The sequence below is a fragment of the Lepidochelys kempii genome, chromosome 6 (assembly GCF_965140265.1).
Source record: "Lepidochelys kempii isolate rLepKem1 chromosome 6, rLepKem1.hap2, whole genome shotgun sequence".
In the NCBI taxonomy this organism is placed as follows: domain Eukaryota; kingdom Metazoa; phylum Chordata; order Testudines; family Cheloniidae; genus Lepidochelys; species Lepidochelys kempii.
The window spans coordinates 61046054-61062432 of NC_133261.1; the positions used below are offsets into that span (position 1 = coordinate 61046054).

The window sequence follows — 16379 nt, forward strand, 5'->3', positions numbered from 1 at the left end:
TACCATTGCATCCTTAAGCATCTTCTTTGTGCACTGTGCTGAGAGATACACCCTTGGATGCAGTGGACTAAAGTCAGGAATTTCTCTGGCATGTGGATTCAGAATTACTGTTCAAAACTAGATTTTATAATATTAGAGCTGAATACAAGATTGAGTTTATCAAGATACATTTTAAATACAGACCATATTAGATTAAAAAGCAAAAGAGGTTTACAGTTAAGGGAAGTTAAAGACCCAGTGATCTGAATTTTAGACAGTGGCAAGCCTATTAAGTACGACTGAGCAAAAACAATGATAGCAGCACAACAGGTATGAAGGGCATCTTTCACTTAAGAGTCTGGATACTCCCATAGGCTTGCACAGACCACCTCCGTAAAAGCGTCAAGGGTTGCATTAACAAGTTACTATACTCCCCAACCGGAACCCAGCTCATTAGTCTTGCATGGTGGCGTCACTGTACCTTAGCTTTAGAGGCAGCTCCTCCTGCTTTCGCCTTTTTGGGGTCAGGCTTAGGCTCCATGGTGCTGGACCCCGAATCTTCAGCGGGTGCTTGGAAACAAGAGATTATTTCAAACATATTTTGTGAAAATGAGTCCATTCACGAACAGCACATTCAGTTCACCACTGTTCTTCAGTCTGACTGCAGAGAAAGGGAGCTGCTCATAATGACAACAAAACTCTTAATCACAAGGAGAGGCAGGGATTTCAGAAGCACAAAGGAAGCTTGCTCAGCTCTTACACTGTGTGTTAACAGTCAGGTACTTACAGACTATGTCAACACCAAGAAACTAACCCTCGTATCTAAATGTATATAAAAATTTGCACATTTTAATCTTCCTCTTTCCTTGATCTTAGTATGTTTCTGGTCTTAGATAGCAAGCTTAACTGGGATTGTTCCTTACTGTTTACATAGGGGCAGCTGAAAAGTAGGTTCAGGTCCCTCAACAGCTTTGCCATGCAGGCACTCTAGAGCAGTGGTTTTCAAACTGCGGGTCAAGACCCAGTACTGGGTCGCGGAATGTAAGGCATGGGGTTGTTGCAGCTCTGGTCAGCACCACCAACCGGGCCATTAAAAGTCCCATCGGCAGTGCTACCCAGCTAAGGCAGGCTAGTCTGACACTGTGCTGCACCCCGGAAGTGGGCAACTGGTCCGGGTCTTAGGCGGGGGGCGTGGTCACGGGGCTCCACGCACTGCCCCCACCCCAAGCACTGGCTCCGCACTCCCACTGGCCGAGAACCGGCCAATGGGAGCTGGGGGCCATGCAGAGCCACTTGCATGCCTCCACCTAGGAGCTGGACCTGTTGGTGGCTGCTTCCAGGGTGCAGTACGGTCCATGGTGCCAGGATAGGCAGGAAGCCTGTCTTAGCACCTCTTAGCACCCCTGCTGCATCGCTGACCGGGATCCGCCCAAGGTAAGCCCATGTCCCAACCTCGCACCCCAAACCCCTGCCCTGAGCCCCCCCAAACCCCTCATCCCCAGCTCTGTTGGGTCATGGGCATCAACAATTTTCTTCAGCTGGGTCGCCAGAAGAAAAAAGTTTGAAAACCACTGCTCTAGAGAGGGGCAGGCATAAACCCAATCACTCAGACGGCGTGACTTCCCAAGTTGGTGCTAGAAGAATGGGACAAGACGGCAGGATGAAGCCAGTGCACCGTCAGAGGTTACCATTGCTGGTTCACAGCAGTTCTCAAAACTGACTGCACGTAACTTCTCCTCTACCTTAGTTTGGAAGTTCCAAGGAGGAGGAGCAGCAAAGGCTGGGGGGAGATGGAACACACAAACCGATGACACATCAAGACGACCCAACAATCTGCAGCCTCCACAAAAAACTCAGAGCAAAGCTGCTCAGAGTGCTAAGTCAGAGGCAGCAGAGAAGGGTGGTGGCACCTTTTCGAGGCTGACATACGGCAATTTTTCAAGCACAAAGAACTTTGCCTCTGTATTCCTGTGGGTTTGATTAATCCAACAGTCACGTTCTACAGACCAGAGAGATTCTCCACATATGAGAATATTTGCATATTAAGCTAGACACACCAAAACCCTGGGAACCTGCAGCTCCAGCCCACAGAGTGGGGTTTCTATAGGTATCCTTAAAAGCTTTTCAGACTATGGAGTGACTAATTCCACAGTAGTATATCTTAATGACTTGACTTCCCTGTGATTTACCAGTACCACACCAAGACCCTGTGATTAACTGGCTTGCCTCTCTATTCCAATGAAACCCTTCCACACCCAAATGAAACTGGTCTTCCACAGACATTCAGCCTACTGTACTATCTTGACAGGAGACATTACAGAGTGGTTCTTATTCCCTATACCCTGCTTCTGTAAACAAGGCCTTCCCCAAAGGGTCTGTGTCTTAGACACACACCAGCTTTTCATGCTAGCATGACTGAACATTAAAATTTAGTGTTTCCCTTCAAATTAGTCTTTTCTGAGGAAATTCTTTCCCATACATTTCCCAGCATTACAAGATAGATTACCTGATGCAGACTGGAATTTGGCTGGAGCTGCTCCTCCTACCACTTTGGAAGATGCCTTAGCAGGAACAGCTGGTTTGGCTGGCATGATGGCTTTGGCTTTTTCGAGCATGGCCAGTACCTGATCTTTGGAAGTTGGCTGAAGAGAAAGATGCACATACAGAGAGATATGCCATAGTCTATGAACATGGGATAAATGGCTGCAGTTTAAAAGTGCAGTGTGCAAGAGGCTAAATGGAAGATAGTTTAGCCAAAGGGACAGTGCTTTGAGAATTAGAAGTTATAATGTGGTTAAAACATGTAACCACTTTCAACCACACCCATTGAAGGTCAAGTATTTCACACCTGAAGTCGGCAGTGATTCCTGAGAGTTTACATGGCTCAAAAACAACATTCACAAGTTCACTTTCTAGTAAGAGTTAGACATTTGCCATAGACATTACACTCACTTTCACCCATGCTCATTCATACGCTGCCTTCTTCCTCAGGTAAGAGTCTAACAACAATACCTTCAGCTTGCCAGTAGCTTTGGCCATCTTCTCAAAACCGAGATGCATCATAAAGAATGGCAGGGCATCCTGTGCTTTTTTACGCACGTCTCCATTTCGATCCTCCAGGCAGGAGTACAGGTGAGGCACACACAAAAGCAAGTCAGAAGGAACAGAACGGAGGGTAGGCAGCTTGTCAGCCAACCAGCCCAAAAGCTGGAAGGAGATAGCACAGGTTAGCTTTGCCCTTCAGAATAGGATAACTGATGTCTGAAATATGCATTGTGGTAAGGAGTCACCAGCAGTCTCAATAGGAGCAGAATTAGTTGTGTGAATTAGTTGAGGGGACCAAACTCAACTCAGATGTTCACCATTTGCAACCATCCTGACCTTCAACAATAAAGTGCAGCCCTCTGAGACTACAGATCCCAGTATACAAGTAATTTGATTCAAGTGGCCAGGCTCCATTATGGCTACTACTCCAAGTTAAAGATGAGGGCAGCATTTCAGAGTTGTGCATTACTCTTGGTCAGTAAGTTGCACTTTGGGCATCCCTGGCTCAAGCAACATCCCAAAACCTCAGCTCTGCTCTTAAGCACCTGTGCATAAAGGAAGGCTCATTTGAGGGAAGCAGCACCATTTATTTAGTTTGGTTTCATATGAGCAACACTGAAGTTTGAATTTCAGCACCACAAGTGAGAGCAACTGAATACCATTCTTGAACAATTTTATTTTTTACTGTTACAAGTCAGTACACAAACTGCATTACACATTTCTTACCCTCAGGATACAGTGCTCAGTTACTGCAGTCTGCACTAGCCTCACCCCTTTATTTCTATAGTTGTGCTCAAACTATGGCTAAGCTGCAATTCAAAAGGTATAAGGAACAAACTCATGTACACAGTACCAATCTTTACCTCTTGTCTTAAGAAAGGGTTTTCTTTTTTGAGCTCCTCAGACAGGTCCTCTCCTTCCAACCATTCTTTCATGCCAGTCTGTTCTGTCCAGGCATTCACAGTAGCCAGGGCAGCAGCACGTACATTGTTCTGTAACAAGACAACAAAAACTGGGGAGGTTCTGGGATCACCCTTTCCATTACAAATTAAATCATCCCGCACCAAGGACTCACATTTTTGTTCACTGCTGGGAAACCCAAGTCCCAGCATCACAAAATGCAACTCATTCTACCAGAGATGGAGAAGTCTCTGAAAAGTAGGCATAATACACTAGTCAGACAAGTTTAGGTAAAAGCCTGACACAGAAAAGGAATGGGAGCATCTTTGAAAGAATTTTGTCTGCTGCCCCTCCCTAATGAAAGGATAATCTCAAATCCAAAACTCGCCAAGAGGGCTAGAGATTGAGGTTACTTAGTTAAATGAAGGTTAAAACAGGTTTAGCATGTTTATGAATCCAGGCAGGATCAGGAGATACCTCCAGCTCCTTTTCAGTAACCCAGTTTATTGTGGATCACAAATTGAATATGAGCCAACAATGTGATGCAGTTATGAAAAAAAGGCTAGTATTCTGGGGTGTACTAAAAACGAGTGACATGGGAGGTAACTGTCCTGTTCTACTCAGCACTGGTGAGGCCTCAGCTGGAGCACTGTGTCCAGTTCTGGGTGGCAGACTTTAAGATAGATATGGACAAGCTGAAGAGAGGACAGCAACAACAATTTAGAAAACCTGACCTATAAAGGAAAGTTAAAACACTAGGTATATTTAGTTTTGAGAAAAAGAGGACTCAGAGGGTACCCAATTACTTGTCTTCAAATATGTTAAGGGTTGTTATAAAGAGGACAATGATCGATTGTTCTCCATGTCCACTGAAGGTAGAAAGTGGTAATGGACTTAATTTGCAGCAAGGACTACTTAGAAAGATTTTCCTAACTATGAAGATAGTTAAGCACTGGACTAGGCTTCCAAGGAAGACAGTGAAATCACAATAATTGGAGGTTTTTAAGAACAGGTTATACAAATACCTGTCAGGAATAGTCTAAGTTTACTTGGTCCCACCTCAGCACAGGAGGCTGGACTAGAGGACCTCCGGAGGTCCCTTCCAGCCCTACATTTCTATGAACTGCCAAAACCCAGGTACTTCTACTTCAGGGCATGAAATGATCATCAGCTGAGGTCAAGAAGAATGCTCTCTCTTACTCCTACACACTCACAGCATGACCCAATGCTTCCAAGTGACACCTAAAAAGGGAAAGGCAACAGCCTGCTCTGAAGCAGCTAATTTACACCCCTGTTCTAGGATGCCAGGCTACATGAATAGAGTTTTATAGACAATGTAACATCTCTATTAAGTTCTGACTACATAGATCTTATTTACTTCAATCTATTCAATGCACCTATCACACTAAGCAAAATAGAATTTAAACAAACTCCAACCCAACAAAAAAAAAAATCAAATCTCTTTTGTGATAGTCCTCCAATAGAATCATGTTTAGGACTGCCAAGATATCTTATGTTCAGATAGACATTCTGAGAGGGCCCATGTTAGCAGGATTCTTTACAGCTAAAGGCTGGACAGAAAGCTATGCATCACCTGTGGGTAGTCACTGAAGTAGCGTAAGTGCTCACTCTACCCATAGAGCTAGGCCTGGCACTGATCCCCGCACAGCAAACCAACTTGCTGCCCTAGTACTGCTAACCTGGACTGTATCTTCTACATTGAGAAGCAAAGTTTATAAAAAATCAGTTTAAGATGAAGAGCTGGACACTGTGCATAAATGGGCTGTATTGTACATCCTGGACATTGAAAGCCACCAGCTTAACCACAGCACAGACAGTATTCATATCTGCAGATAGTAAATCTGCAGTCATTTGGAAGACAGAGCTCTGAGTAGCATTCAGAAAGCTTCTGAAACTAGTCTGAACACTCACCTGCCTCTAAACATCTAGGCTAATTTAAGTCAAACACTGAAGATTGCTCCCAGTGTATCTGGAAGTATACAGAGGATGACCCTTCATTCCAAAAAGAAAATACAAGACATGATAGCCTACCTTACTGTCCCCCAGAACTGTGATGATCGGAATGCCCAGGTTTTTCACATGTTGCCTGATGTTTGGGCCCATTGCCATGGCTAACTGCTGGAGGATGCTCAGTGTTTGTTGAACCTGGATGAGAAAGGAAAGTGTTTTAATGAACTAATTATTAGGTGCTCTGTGCTCAAGGCCCCCACTACAAACGAACTGAGTAGCAACATCATGTTGCTATTACGGCATATCTAGACTTTATCTCTTGAAGGGCTGTGAGAACATGCCTATTCCTGCATTTACTTTCATTTGATAGCAAGAGATAGTTTAGGCCATGCACAGGTGAAGTTATTGCTGTGTCTCATGTAGATTTAAAGGGACACCAATTTAAAAACCGTTTTCAGGAAGAAGTGACTTTTAATCTCCTGGTGTTGCATTTATTATTATGAATTATTGAAAATAAAATATTCGTTTATTTATACAGACAGCTGCATCATCCTTCCAGTTCATGGGGTCTTTTACACACCAGTGGGAAGAAAAAAAATCTAAGAAATTGGGAAGTGGCAGACAGAGGCCCTGGAATCACCCACTTCATTAACTGACTAGATGTCTATTTTAATGCTCTAGTATACAGACTTTAGTAAAAAAAAAGACTTTCTTTCATGGATGAAACACTAATTTACTTTTCAAGCCCCCACACTGAAGGAACTGAAACAGGCTGATTAATAATCTAAAGTGACTACATCAGGAATTTGCTTCAGACATTAGGATTTCTAGTAGCATACCAAGATTTTATTGGAGTCATTGAGACGACACTTCAAGGCAGCTGGAAGTTCTCCTATATTTGGCTGTATGAATTTGGCATCATTAATGATGCTTGTCACTTCATCCAGACCCTCCTTTCGGATCTTCCAGTTTTTGTCCCCAATCTTAGACACCAATTCAGCTGTGATCTTATCACTGTAAAAACAACAACAAAAACCCACAATCCCTGACATCCAGTATCATTTTGTATTATAGGAGCACAACATATGAACCAGACACTCCTCTGTGAATGCTCTTCAAAGGCCATAGTGCACCAAAACAGAGAAAAGGACTTAGGATACAAAGTTGCTCATATGCAGCAGCAGAGTGTCAATCCTTAGTTTGTTGAATCTAAACCCACCTGATGTCTGTTCTTGGCAGAAGATCCACAACATCATTCCCTATATCCTCTTGCTCATCTCTTTCCTCACCGTCATCCCCACTGCCACCACTGTGTCTGGAAGTGCCTCGAGTTGGAGCAGGTGCAGTCTGCCCTTGCATCTGCAAACATGGCACACATAAAAGTCAGATGAATGCATATGGAAGAAGTTAGATGTTTAAGAATCTTACATGTGGGGCTGTTCACACACCTCCATCTCTCAATTGTCATGTGGCCCAGAACAATGCCTTTTCAACACAGCATTGCTCCAAAAAGCAGTAGCTTCTGAAGTTCATCATAAAACCAGAAATGGATGTTACTTACCTGTAACTGGAGGTTCTTCAAGGTATGGGGTCCCTATCTGTATTCCACACATGGAATACGCATGTGCACTGTATGCCTGAGTCTGGAATTTCTTGCAAGCAGTGTCCATTGCCCTGCACGTGTGCCGCAGCTCTCCTCAGGCTCCAAACCAAGGGCATGAAGGGCAGTGCAGGCTGATGCCTCTCTAGTTTTCCATTCTTACCGCAATGTAACGAATCCACAGCAGAGGGGGGACAGAGGGCAGGTAGTGGAACATAGATAGGGACCACACATTTCAAAGAACATCCAGTTACAGGTGAGTACCCTCCATTTCTTTGCGTGATAATCTCTATGTGTATTCCACAGGTGGGAGATTAACAAGCAGTAGTCAAACAGGGGGTGGATGTGGGAATACTGAAGTGATAACTGACTTTAGTCCTGCTGTATCCACAGTTCACAATTGTACAAGAGCGTAACATCTGGTGAAGGTATGCAGAGAGCTTCAAGTAGCTGCCCTAAATATCTCTAGTATGGGTATATCTCTCAGAGATACAGCTGAAGTAGGTTGCCCCCTGATGGCATGAGCCTTTACCCTTTCTGGGAGCAGGAGGGAGAAGATGCCAGCTAGATGGTAATAAAAGGTAATATAACCAGAGATCCCTTTCAAAAGTCTCTGCACCAATGTACAGTAACTCCTCACTTAACGTTGTAGTTATGTTCCTGAAAAATGCAACTTTAAGTGAAACTATGTTAAGTGAATCCAATTTCCCCATAAGAATTAATGTTTGTGTGGGCGGGGGGGGGGATTAGGTTCCAGGGAATTTTTTTTTTTTTGCGCCAGACAAAAGGCAGTATATACATTTTAAACAAGCAATTTAACACAAGTTTTAAACAGAGGAGGTAAGGCAGGGGCACCCTACACTGGCACTGGAGATGAGGCAGGCAAGGAGGGTGAAGGTATTGTAGGCTACGAGAAGGCCTTTGCGCAGCAGCGGCAGCTTCCCCTACTCTGCAAGCACGAGGGACGGGCAGGAGGGCTCAACCCTCAGCCTGCCCACTCCCCCCCTTCCCCCAAACCCCCATCCTTGACCTGCCTCTTCTCCCCCCCCTTTACTTTGCACACTTGCTCCTCCCCCCTCCCTTGAAGGCTGCAAACCAGCTGATTGCCATGGGCAGGAGGCAGGGGAGATGTGCTGCTGAGTCCTCGCTCTCCTTCCCCCCCCCCCCCCCCCCCGGGGCAATCAGCTGGCTTGCCACATTCAGGAGGCAAGAGAGGGAGGGGGAGCCTACACGCCAAGTCCTTGCTCCTCCCTCTAAAATGCCGCAAACCAGCTGATTGCCATGGGCAGGGGGAGGAGAGGGAAGGTGCTGATCCGTGGGGTCTGCCAGCGGGCGGGAGGTGCTATGGGGAGGGGCGGGTACGGAGGCTGCCAGCTGTGGAGAAAGCAGACAGCCAAACAACGTAAGAGTGGAGCACTGCACAACTTTAAATGAGCATATTCCCTAATTGATCAGCAACATCACAAAAGGTTAACCAGGACGACTTTAAGTGAGGAGTTACTGTAGGTTGACCTCTTGGACCTGCTATACAAACAAATAGAACAAAGGACATTAAAAAGACACCTAACCTTTGAAGATAAAAGGACAAAGCCACAGGATACAGTCTTCTCTCCTCTTCCCAGACATGTAGTTTTTTTTTGGGGGGGGGGGGGAGGGGAGAAGAGAGATAAGTGGATAATCTGACCCACATGAAACCCAGACTACAGTGGGTATGAATCTGGAGTTGGGGAGTAGAGAAACCTTTTCTTTATAGAAGGTAGTATATGGTGGACCTGCCACAAGTGCTCCCAGTTCACTGACTCTTGTGGCTGACATTATAGCCATTCAAAAAGGCCACCTTCAAGTACAGATGGTTCGCAGAGCATGTGCCCAGCAGTTCAAAGTGAGTCTTAGTGAGAGACGATAGAACAAAAATGAGGTCTCACTGAGGTGTGAATTTCACCACTGGAGGAGGATCTGAAAATCCCCTTAAAAAAAACCAACAAAAACAAAAACTAGTGATAGAATGTGTGAAGATCATAGGGTTATCCCTGGAGGATGGAAAGCATGGATTGCTGCTAAATGCATCCGCACGGACATGAATGCAAGATCTGAAAACTTATCTCCATAAGTAGCCACTCTAATGTAACAGTGCCTCTGGTGGAGTCTGGAGACAAACTACGTTGATGAGCTCAAGCAGAGGAACGCTTCCATTTAGCTGAACAGCTTCTCGTAGAATCTTTTCCTACTTCGGTTAAGGATGGACTGCACCTTCTAGGAATGTGTTCTAATCTCTGACTTGCATCCAAATGCCAGGCTCTGAGCTGCAGAGGTGTCGGATTGGGACATGCGACCTTGCCGCTGTGCTGCGTTAGGTCCGGCAACATGGAGATATTCATGGTGGTTGCACGGACAGCTTCAACAGATCAGTGAATCAGAACCATCATGGCCAGTTGGGTGTGATTCAACAGATCTTCCATTACAAACTGTGGTATTAAAGGAACGAGAGAGAATGGATACCTCAGGCAACCCTTCCACAACAAGCAGGAGGGCATCTTCCAATAAATATTTGCCCAGGGCTGCCCTAGAGCAGTACTAAGGATGCTTCTTGTTCACCTATGAGGCAAAATGGTCCCAAGATGGCACTCCCCAAAGATGTCACTGAGAACCAAATCTTGAATCTCCCATTTGTGATTCATGGAACAGTGTCTGCTCAAGCAATCCACAAGGGAATTTTGTGCCCCTTGTAAGTATGCTGCCGATAGGGTTGTGACATTTGATGCACCAAATGCAGAGGATGACTGCCTCTATGCACAGAGAGGAACTTGTTTTCCTTTACTTCTTTATATAAAATACTGTTATTGTCGGACATGATCCAAACATATTTGGATTGGATGAGTGGGAGGAAGGCACTGCAGGCCCAAGAAACCACCCTGAGTTCTATTAAGTTGATGTGCATTCTGGCACTTCTGGACATTCCAGATTACCCTGTGCCATATGATCGCACACCCCAATCCAATAGGCAGGCGTTGGTAACAATGGTTTGCTTTGGGGGTTTGGTGTGTGGAAAGGGCTACCTACCCAAACCGTCTCCAGTTTTGTCCACCACACAAGACAGCTTAATACCTTGGGCAGAATTGTGACCTTTTCATTTATGCTGCGAAGTAAACCAAGAAGTCAGGCTTGTAGGCATCATAGATATAGCTTGGCAAATAATGTTGTGTGTATGAAGCCATGTTGCCAAGGACAGAAATACAGGACTTTAGTCAGAACTTGTCATAGACCAGGTCATTGTCAGAGGCAACACTCATGGCTTGAAACCTTTCGAGGGGTAGATAATGCTCTTCCTGTAGTAGAGTTTAACGTCCCCATACGAAGTCTATGCACATTGTGGAGATCAACATGGATTTTTCACGATTGACACCGACACCTAGGGAAGGTAAAAGGCTGAGCAGAATATGGGTTGCTCTGTTGACCATGTCGTAGTAGTTCCCCGTGAAAAGCCAGTTGTCAAAGTATGGGAAGACTGTAAATCCTTCTCTTCTCATCCAAGCAGCTACTACTGAAAAAAAACTTTTGTAAACACCCTGGGTGCTGGGGCCAGATCAAAAAGGGAAGACTCTGGATGAGAAATGGTTTTGGCCAAATAGGACCCTGAGGAACTACTTATGGACTGGACGGATATCTAGAAGAAAATACGCATCTCACGTTAAGAGCCGCAAACCGTGTGCTCTCCTCCAATAAGGGAATTATTGATGCCAACGATACCATACAAAATTTTAGTTTTTGGATAAACTTGATTAAATGACAGATCAAGAATTGGCCTCCATCTTCCATTTTACCTGGGGATCAAGTAGTAAAGAGATTAGACCCCCTTCCCATGGTATTGAGGTGTAACATTTTCTATGGCTCCTCTGAGGGACAGAGAGTTCACCTCCTGTCTTAAAACTACTTTGTGAGTGGTCCCTGAAGAGGAGCCGGGAAGTTGTCGTCAAATTATCAGATAGCCACCCTGGATAACCTCTAATACTGATTCGTCTGTAGTTAGGGCCCTCCAGTTTTTGATAAATTGGGTAAGGCATCAATAAAGGGAGGTGGGTCTCGACAGTCCCATCAGAAGAACCTCTTCGCCTGGGGGTTACAATACGAAGTAATGGTGGATGTTGCAGAGGCTGGGTCCTGGGTCTATATACCTCTGTTTCTTATGTGGTGGCTCCTGAGGATGTTGATAATAAAAGGGCTGAGGAGGTGGTCTTGCCACATATCCTGGTCTATGTTGTTTCCTCTTGGGAGCAGAGGTATAGATGCCCAGCAAGCAAAGTGTTGTTCTTAAGTCTTTGAGGGGATGGAGACACTCATCTGTTTTCCTGTGCATTAGGGCAGATCTTGGATCATACTTGCACCTTTTTAGGGAAACTTGAGGATTGCAACAAGTGTCTCCTCATGACAACTGCCATAACCATACCCCTCTATGGAGGTATCTGCCATGTCCCCTGTGACTTAGTGTGAAGTTTTGGCCACCAATTTGCCCTCATTCAGTAAGGTCTGAAAGCCGGCTCTATCCTCCTCATGGAACTTGTCCTTAAACTCTAGAGATCTAGCATAATTGATATAATATTTGGCCAAGAGGGCCTGATGATTAGATACGCTGAACTGGAGGGAGGTGAAAGAGAAGACCTTTCTTTCCAGAAGGTCAAGTCTTGTGTACCCTTATCAGAGGAAGCAGCCTTTGGGTGCTGTTGCTTGGATTGCTCTGTAGCTGCCTAGCCACCAAGAACTCCCACCTTGGATGGGACAAAGTCGCACTACTTGGCCCTTCTAGGGGTGGGAGAACAAGCAGCAGGGGTGTACAAAACTGCCTTTGTTGGGTCCATGATGTCCCTCATTGATGGGGAGGGCCACTTTATTGGGACTGGAGAGCTGCAGAATGTCTAGCAAGCTGTGCTGAGATTCTTGAACTTCTTCCAGGTGAATTTGTAGCTCTGCCACTACCTTGTGCATAAACTCTTGGTATAGTTTAGTCATCCGGTAGAGACTGAATATGGAGTGACCACCTGATCCAGTTACTGTTCTGGGAGCAATCTAGTCATGGTAAGATCCAGCTCACCTTCCTCCTCCAAATACTCAGACAGAGTTGGTTGCATACAGACAGACAATGGCAAATAGGACTCCTGCACTGATCCTGGGTATCCAGCGTAGGGCTCCTAATATTGCCAGTAAGATGGATTCACTGGAGGAGGATGGCATGGGTTACCACCTGTCCCATGGCCAATCATGTCTGGTTGGAGGTTGGAACCCTGACCTCCTAGGGCTTCTGTTAGAGGCCACCTCTCCTCAGTGCTGCAGACACCTGTGGAGCCTCTGACTCATCAGAATAGAAGGCCGGATCCCTGGTGGAACTGATGGCTGCACTTCAAAGCTGGCAGGTGGAACGACTATCTCCTTGTGATAGACTCCTCCTCCAGAGTAACATCCTGGAATGACAGATCTGATAGGAGCAGTGAATGCTGACAGAGGAGAGCAAAGACATCATCGGGGGAGACATATGTCCCTAACTGTTCCAGAGTACAAGGGCGAGTCCATTGGTGGAGCTGGTCACCGTGGCTGTCTGATCTCTCTGGGGCTGTTTATTTACCGATACCATCTCAGTTGCCAAAGTGGATAAAAGCACAAGGAGCTAACCCCATGTCTCCACCACCAGAGCCAGTGTCAGAACTGTTGGATCCATACATTTGCATGCCTTCCTCTTTCCAAGAAGATTTAGTCTGGTTTAAGAACTCAGAGCTCGTGTGTGTTAGCTCTCATGACTGAGGGGGGTCATGGAGGGATCCCTTCTTTTTATGACAAGGAGACAGACTTATCCTTATGTCCATGAGAGTGCTTCATACTCTTGTGAATCCTTCTCTTAAGCTTAACAGACTTAGCCTCCACTCCTGAGCTCATGCTCAGAGGGGTGCTGCCCACTTGTTCAGGTTGATGTAAAGGGGTAGTCCCCCAGCCTAGATCTGATTGGGACTTCATTGCCTTCTCCATAAGGTATTTTCTGAGACTCAGTACCCACCCCACAAGAGTAAAAAGAGCAGCAGATGCTGCACTTGGCAGAAATGCGAGCCTCATCCAGTAGAGCTAGCATTAATGCTCCTCGGTCACAGAAAAGCAGCAAAGGTAAGTAACAGCTTTTGAATCCTGGGATCCTTGCATTAATCCCAGACTTCTCAGAGGAAAATCCCCAGGGCTGGGAAAAAATTCCATCTAACTATCTATGCTATACTCTGCTGTAATAACTACTAAAACCAATTCTTATAGGAGTGACACTAAAAAAGGAGATGAGGACACCAAAGATTCCAACTCAGACCACGACGCGACAAGAAAGAACTGGAGAGGAGTTGGCCTGCACCACCCTTTCTGCCCTTGGGTGGGAGCCCGAGGACAGCTACGGCCAGACACTGCCTGCAGGAAAATTATGGACTTAGCCACATGGTGCACACATGTATCGCACATGCAGGTTACACGTAGGGACCATCACTCATAGGCCCTATTTTTCATAGGGAAAAATTAGTGGGTGCTCCAAAACCACCAGCAGCCACGCTCCTCCCTCCTCACATCCTCTACCCTCCCCCCCACACCATGTCCCTGCTCCTCCCCCACCCAACTGTTTGGCAGCACTTAAGACTTTCCGGGAGGGATGGGGAGGAACGGGGACGCGGTGTGCTCAGGGGAGGAGGCGACAGAGCAGGGGTGGGGACTTGGGGGAAGGAAGATCGGGGGAAGGCAGTGCAGGGGCGGGAAGAGGTGGGGCCAGGGACGGGACGCACATCGAGCACCCATTGGGTATAGGGGAAGTCGGCGTCTATGCCATCGCTCAAAGAAGAACTACTCCTTATTCAAAGACAAAACATCCAAGACCCCCACTTGTGTGGCTACATCACTCCAAAGAGTGGTCTTGCACACTACTAAATCAGTCATCCAGAAATATCAGTGAAGAACCAGCCTACTTAGAGTTCTAAACCCCATGCAAATGGCACTATATTGAAGTTAGCACTTCCAGCTGTTTACTAAGAGAACTAAGGCGTGAAGAGGTCTTACCTTTTCAAATTCTACATCTATCTGGGAGAGAAGAGCTGGCTTCTCATCCTCAAAGAACATTCGCAAAGGGGGTCCAACATAGAGATACATGACGCCCAACAAGGTAATAGCAGCAGTCCTTACAGCCTGCCAAAACAGAACAGAAAGCACTTTAGACTTCAAACTAGACAGTGTTGAAGTTCCAAAATTAATTTACATTTACTCACTGGGTTAGTGGCAGCAAGAGCTGTCTTTACGTTGCTGATGAAAGCCTTAACATTCAACCTGAGAGAGAATATGAATATCATGAAATCAAGATAGCCCACAGGTCAACACGCAGGAGGCATCAGTAAGAGACAAGGCAGCTACAGTTAGTTATGGAAGTTATAATCTAACAAGTTTAAATTAACTACCAACAAAACTCCCCAAACCATCAGACATTTATATTTGTAGATAAACCTAAAAGTAGTGAGATAACAGAAAGCTATTTCCAAAGTTATATAATCTTTTTCAGTGAAATACTGCCCAAGACCAGTTTACTATAAATATGAAGGCAGCCCTCTTATTGCCTGAAAAGCTAGTCCATGAAGAAAAAATGGTTACATATATTGCAACAACAATTATTCTAGATGTTTTCAGTATGGATCCCACTGTAGGTGCACACATTCCCCATACACAAGACTAAATTTTTTTGAATAGCAATGTACCATGGACCTCCATGTGATCCTGTGTGAGGGCATAAAGAGTGGTTGTGACCCCCCCTTAAGTTCCTTCAGAATTTGAAGCTCTTGGTAGTGAAGAACTCTGAAAAGTGGGGACATGGGATCCACACTGACAACATATGGAAGAACTACAGGCAGTGTAGTTAAAGGAGAGGTTACTTACCTTACAGTAATGTGAGTTCAACATGTTTTTGTCCGTACTGCTGCTCCACTGTAGGATGTGCATATGTTTGTGCACTCTTAGAGACTGTAAATAATGCTCACAGGCCTGTGCAGAACAGCACCTCGTATTCCAAATGAGGGGATATAGGCAGGAGCAAGCTTGTCGCCACTCAGTTCCTTCATGGCCATGAAGCCAGAAACTTCACAGAAGACGGGAAGGAGGGTGGGAGGTGGAGCACCCATAGGAACAAAAACATTAAAAACTCTAGTTTCAGTAAGTAACTTCCCCTTTGAGTATATGCCCCCATGGGTGCTCCACCATAGGAGACTCTCAAGCAGTAATTGAAAAGAGAAGGTGAGTGCTGGGGAGGTAGGTCAAGAACTGTGTGGACAACTGCAACACCAAAAATAGTGCCATCTCTGGAAGCAGGTCAGATGGTATAATGCTTGGCAAAGGTATGACTAGAAGACCAAAGTCACAGTCCTGAAGATTTCTGCTATAGGAACGTCTTTTAGTAGAGCCACAGACATGGACTGAGCTCTAATGGGATGTGCTGTCAGTCTGTGGAGAGGCTGTACCTCAGTTCTTTCATAACAGGTAAAAATACAACCCAAAACCCACTTAAATAACCTCTGCTTTAAAATAAGGTGGCCCTTCATTCTTTCTGCAAAATGATAAAAATAATCCTGGAGAGGTCCTAAAGGATTTAATTCTGTCTAAATAGAAGACAAGGTCTAACATTCAGTGAATGAAGGCTTGATTCCTCTCTAGAGGAATGAGATTTTGGATTGAATACAGGAAGGCAAATCTCTTGGTTAATGGGATATGCTGATGAGACCTTAGGAAGAAAACGGGAATGAGGGTACAGTACAACAGTGTCCCTATAAAAGATGTATGGTGGTTCAGCCATGAGTGCCCCCAGCTCTCCCACTGTTGTTGCTAAAGTAATGGTGAC

General features: G+C 45.4%; 1 protein-coding gene across 9 annotated transcripts in view; it reads right to left on the reverse strand.

The window, feature by feature from the left end:
- Positions 1–16379, reverse strand: part of CKAP5 (cytoskeleton associated protein 5) — a 100042-nt gene that overhangs the window by 18434 nt on the left and 65229 nt on the right. For 8 of the 9 annotated variants that reach the window (XR_012159412.1, XM_073348198.1, XM_073348196.1 and 5 more), the window contains 9 exons: positions 14767–14824; positions 14561–14686; positions 7115–7254; positions 6735–6909; positions 5977–6090; positions 3888–4016; positions 2992–3186; positions 2486–2621; positions 461–549 (listed from right to left, as the gene is read on the reverse strand). Coding sequence is in view for 8 of the 9 variants with exons in the window: in XM_073348198.1 (XP_073204299.1) it covers positions 461–549; positions 2486–2621; positions 2992–3186; positions 3888–4016; positions 5977–6090; positions 6735–6909; positions 7115–7254; positions 14561–14686; positions 14767–14824 (1162 nt within the window). In the remaining variant the exon portion in view is untranslated. The remainder of the gene's footprint in view (positions 1–460; positions 550–2485; positions 2622–2991; positions 3187–3887; positions 4017–5976; positions 6091–6734; positions 6910–7114; positions 7255–14560; positions 14687–14766; positions 14825–16379) is intronic. The other variant, XM_073348202.1, reaches the window with a different exon arrangement.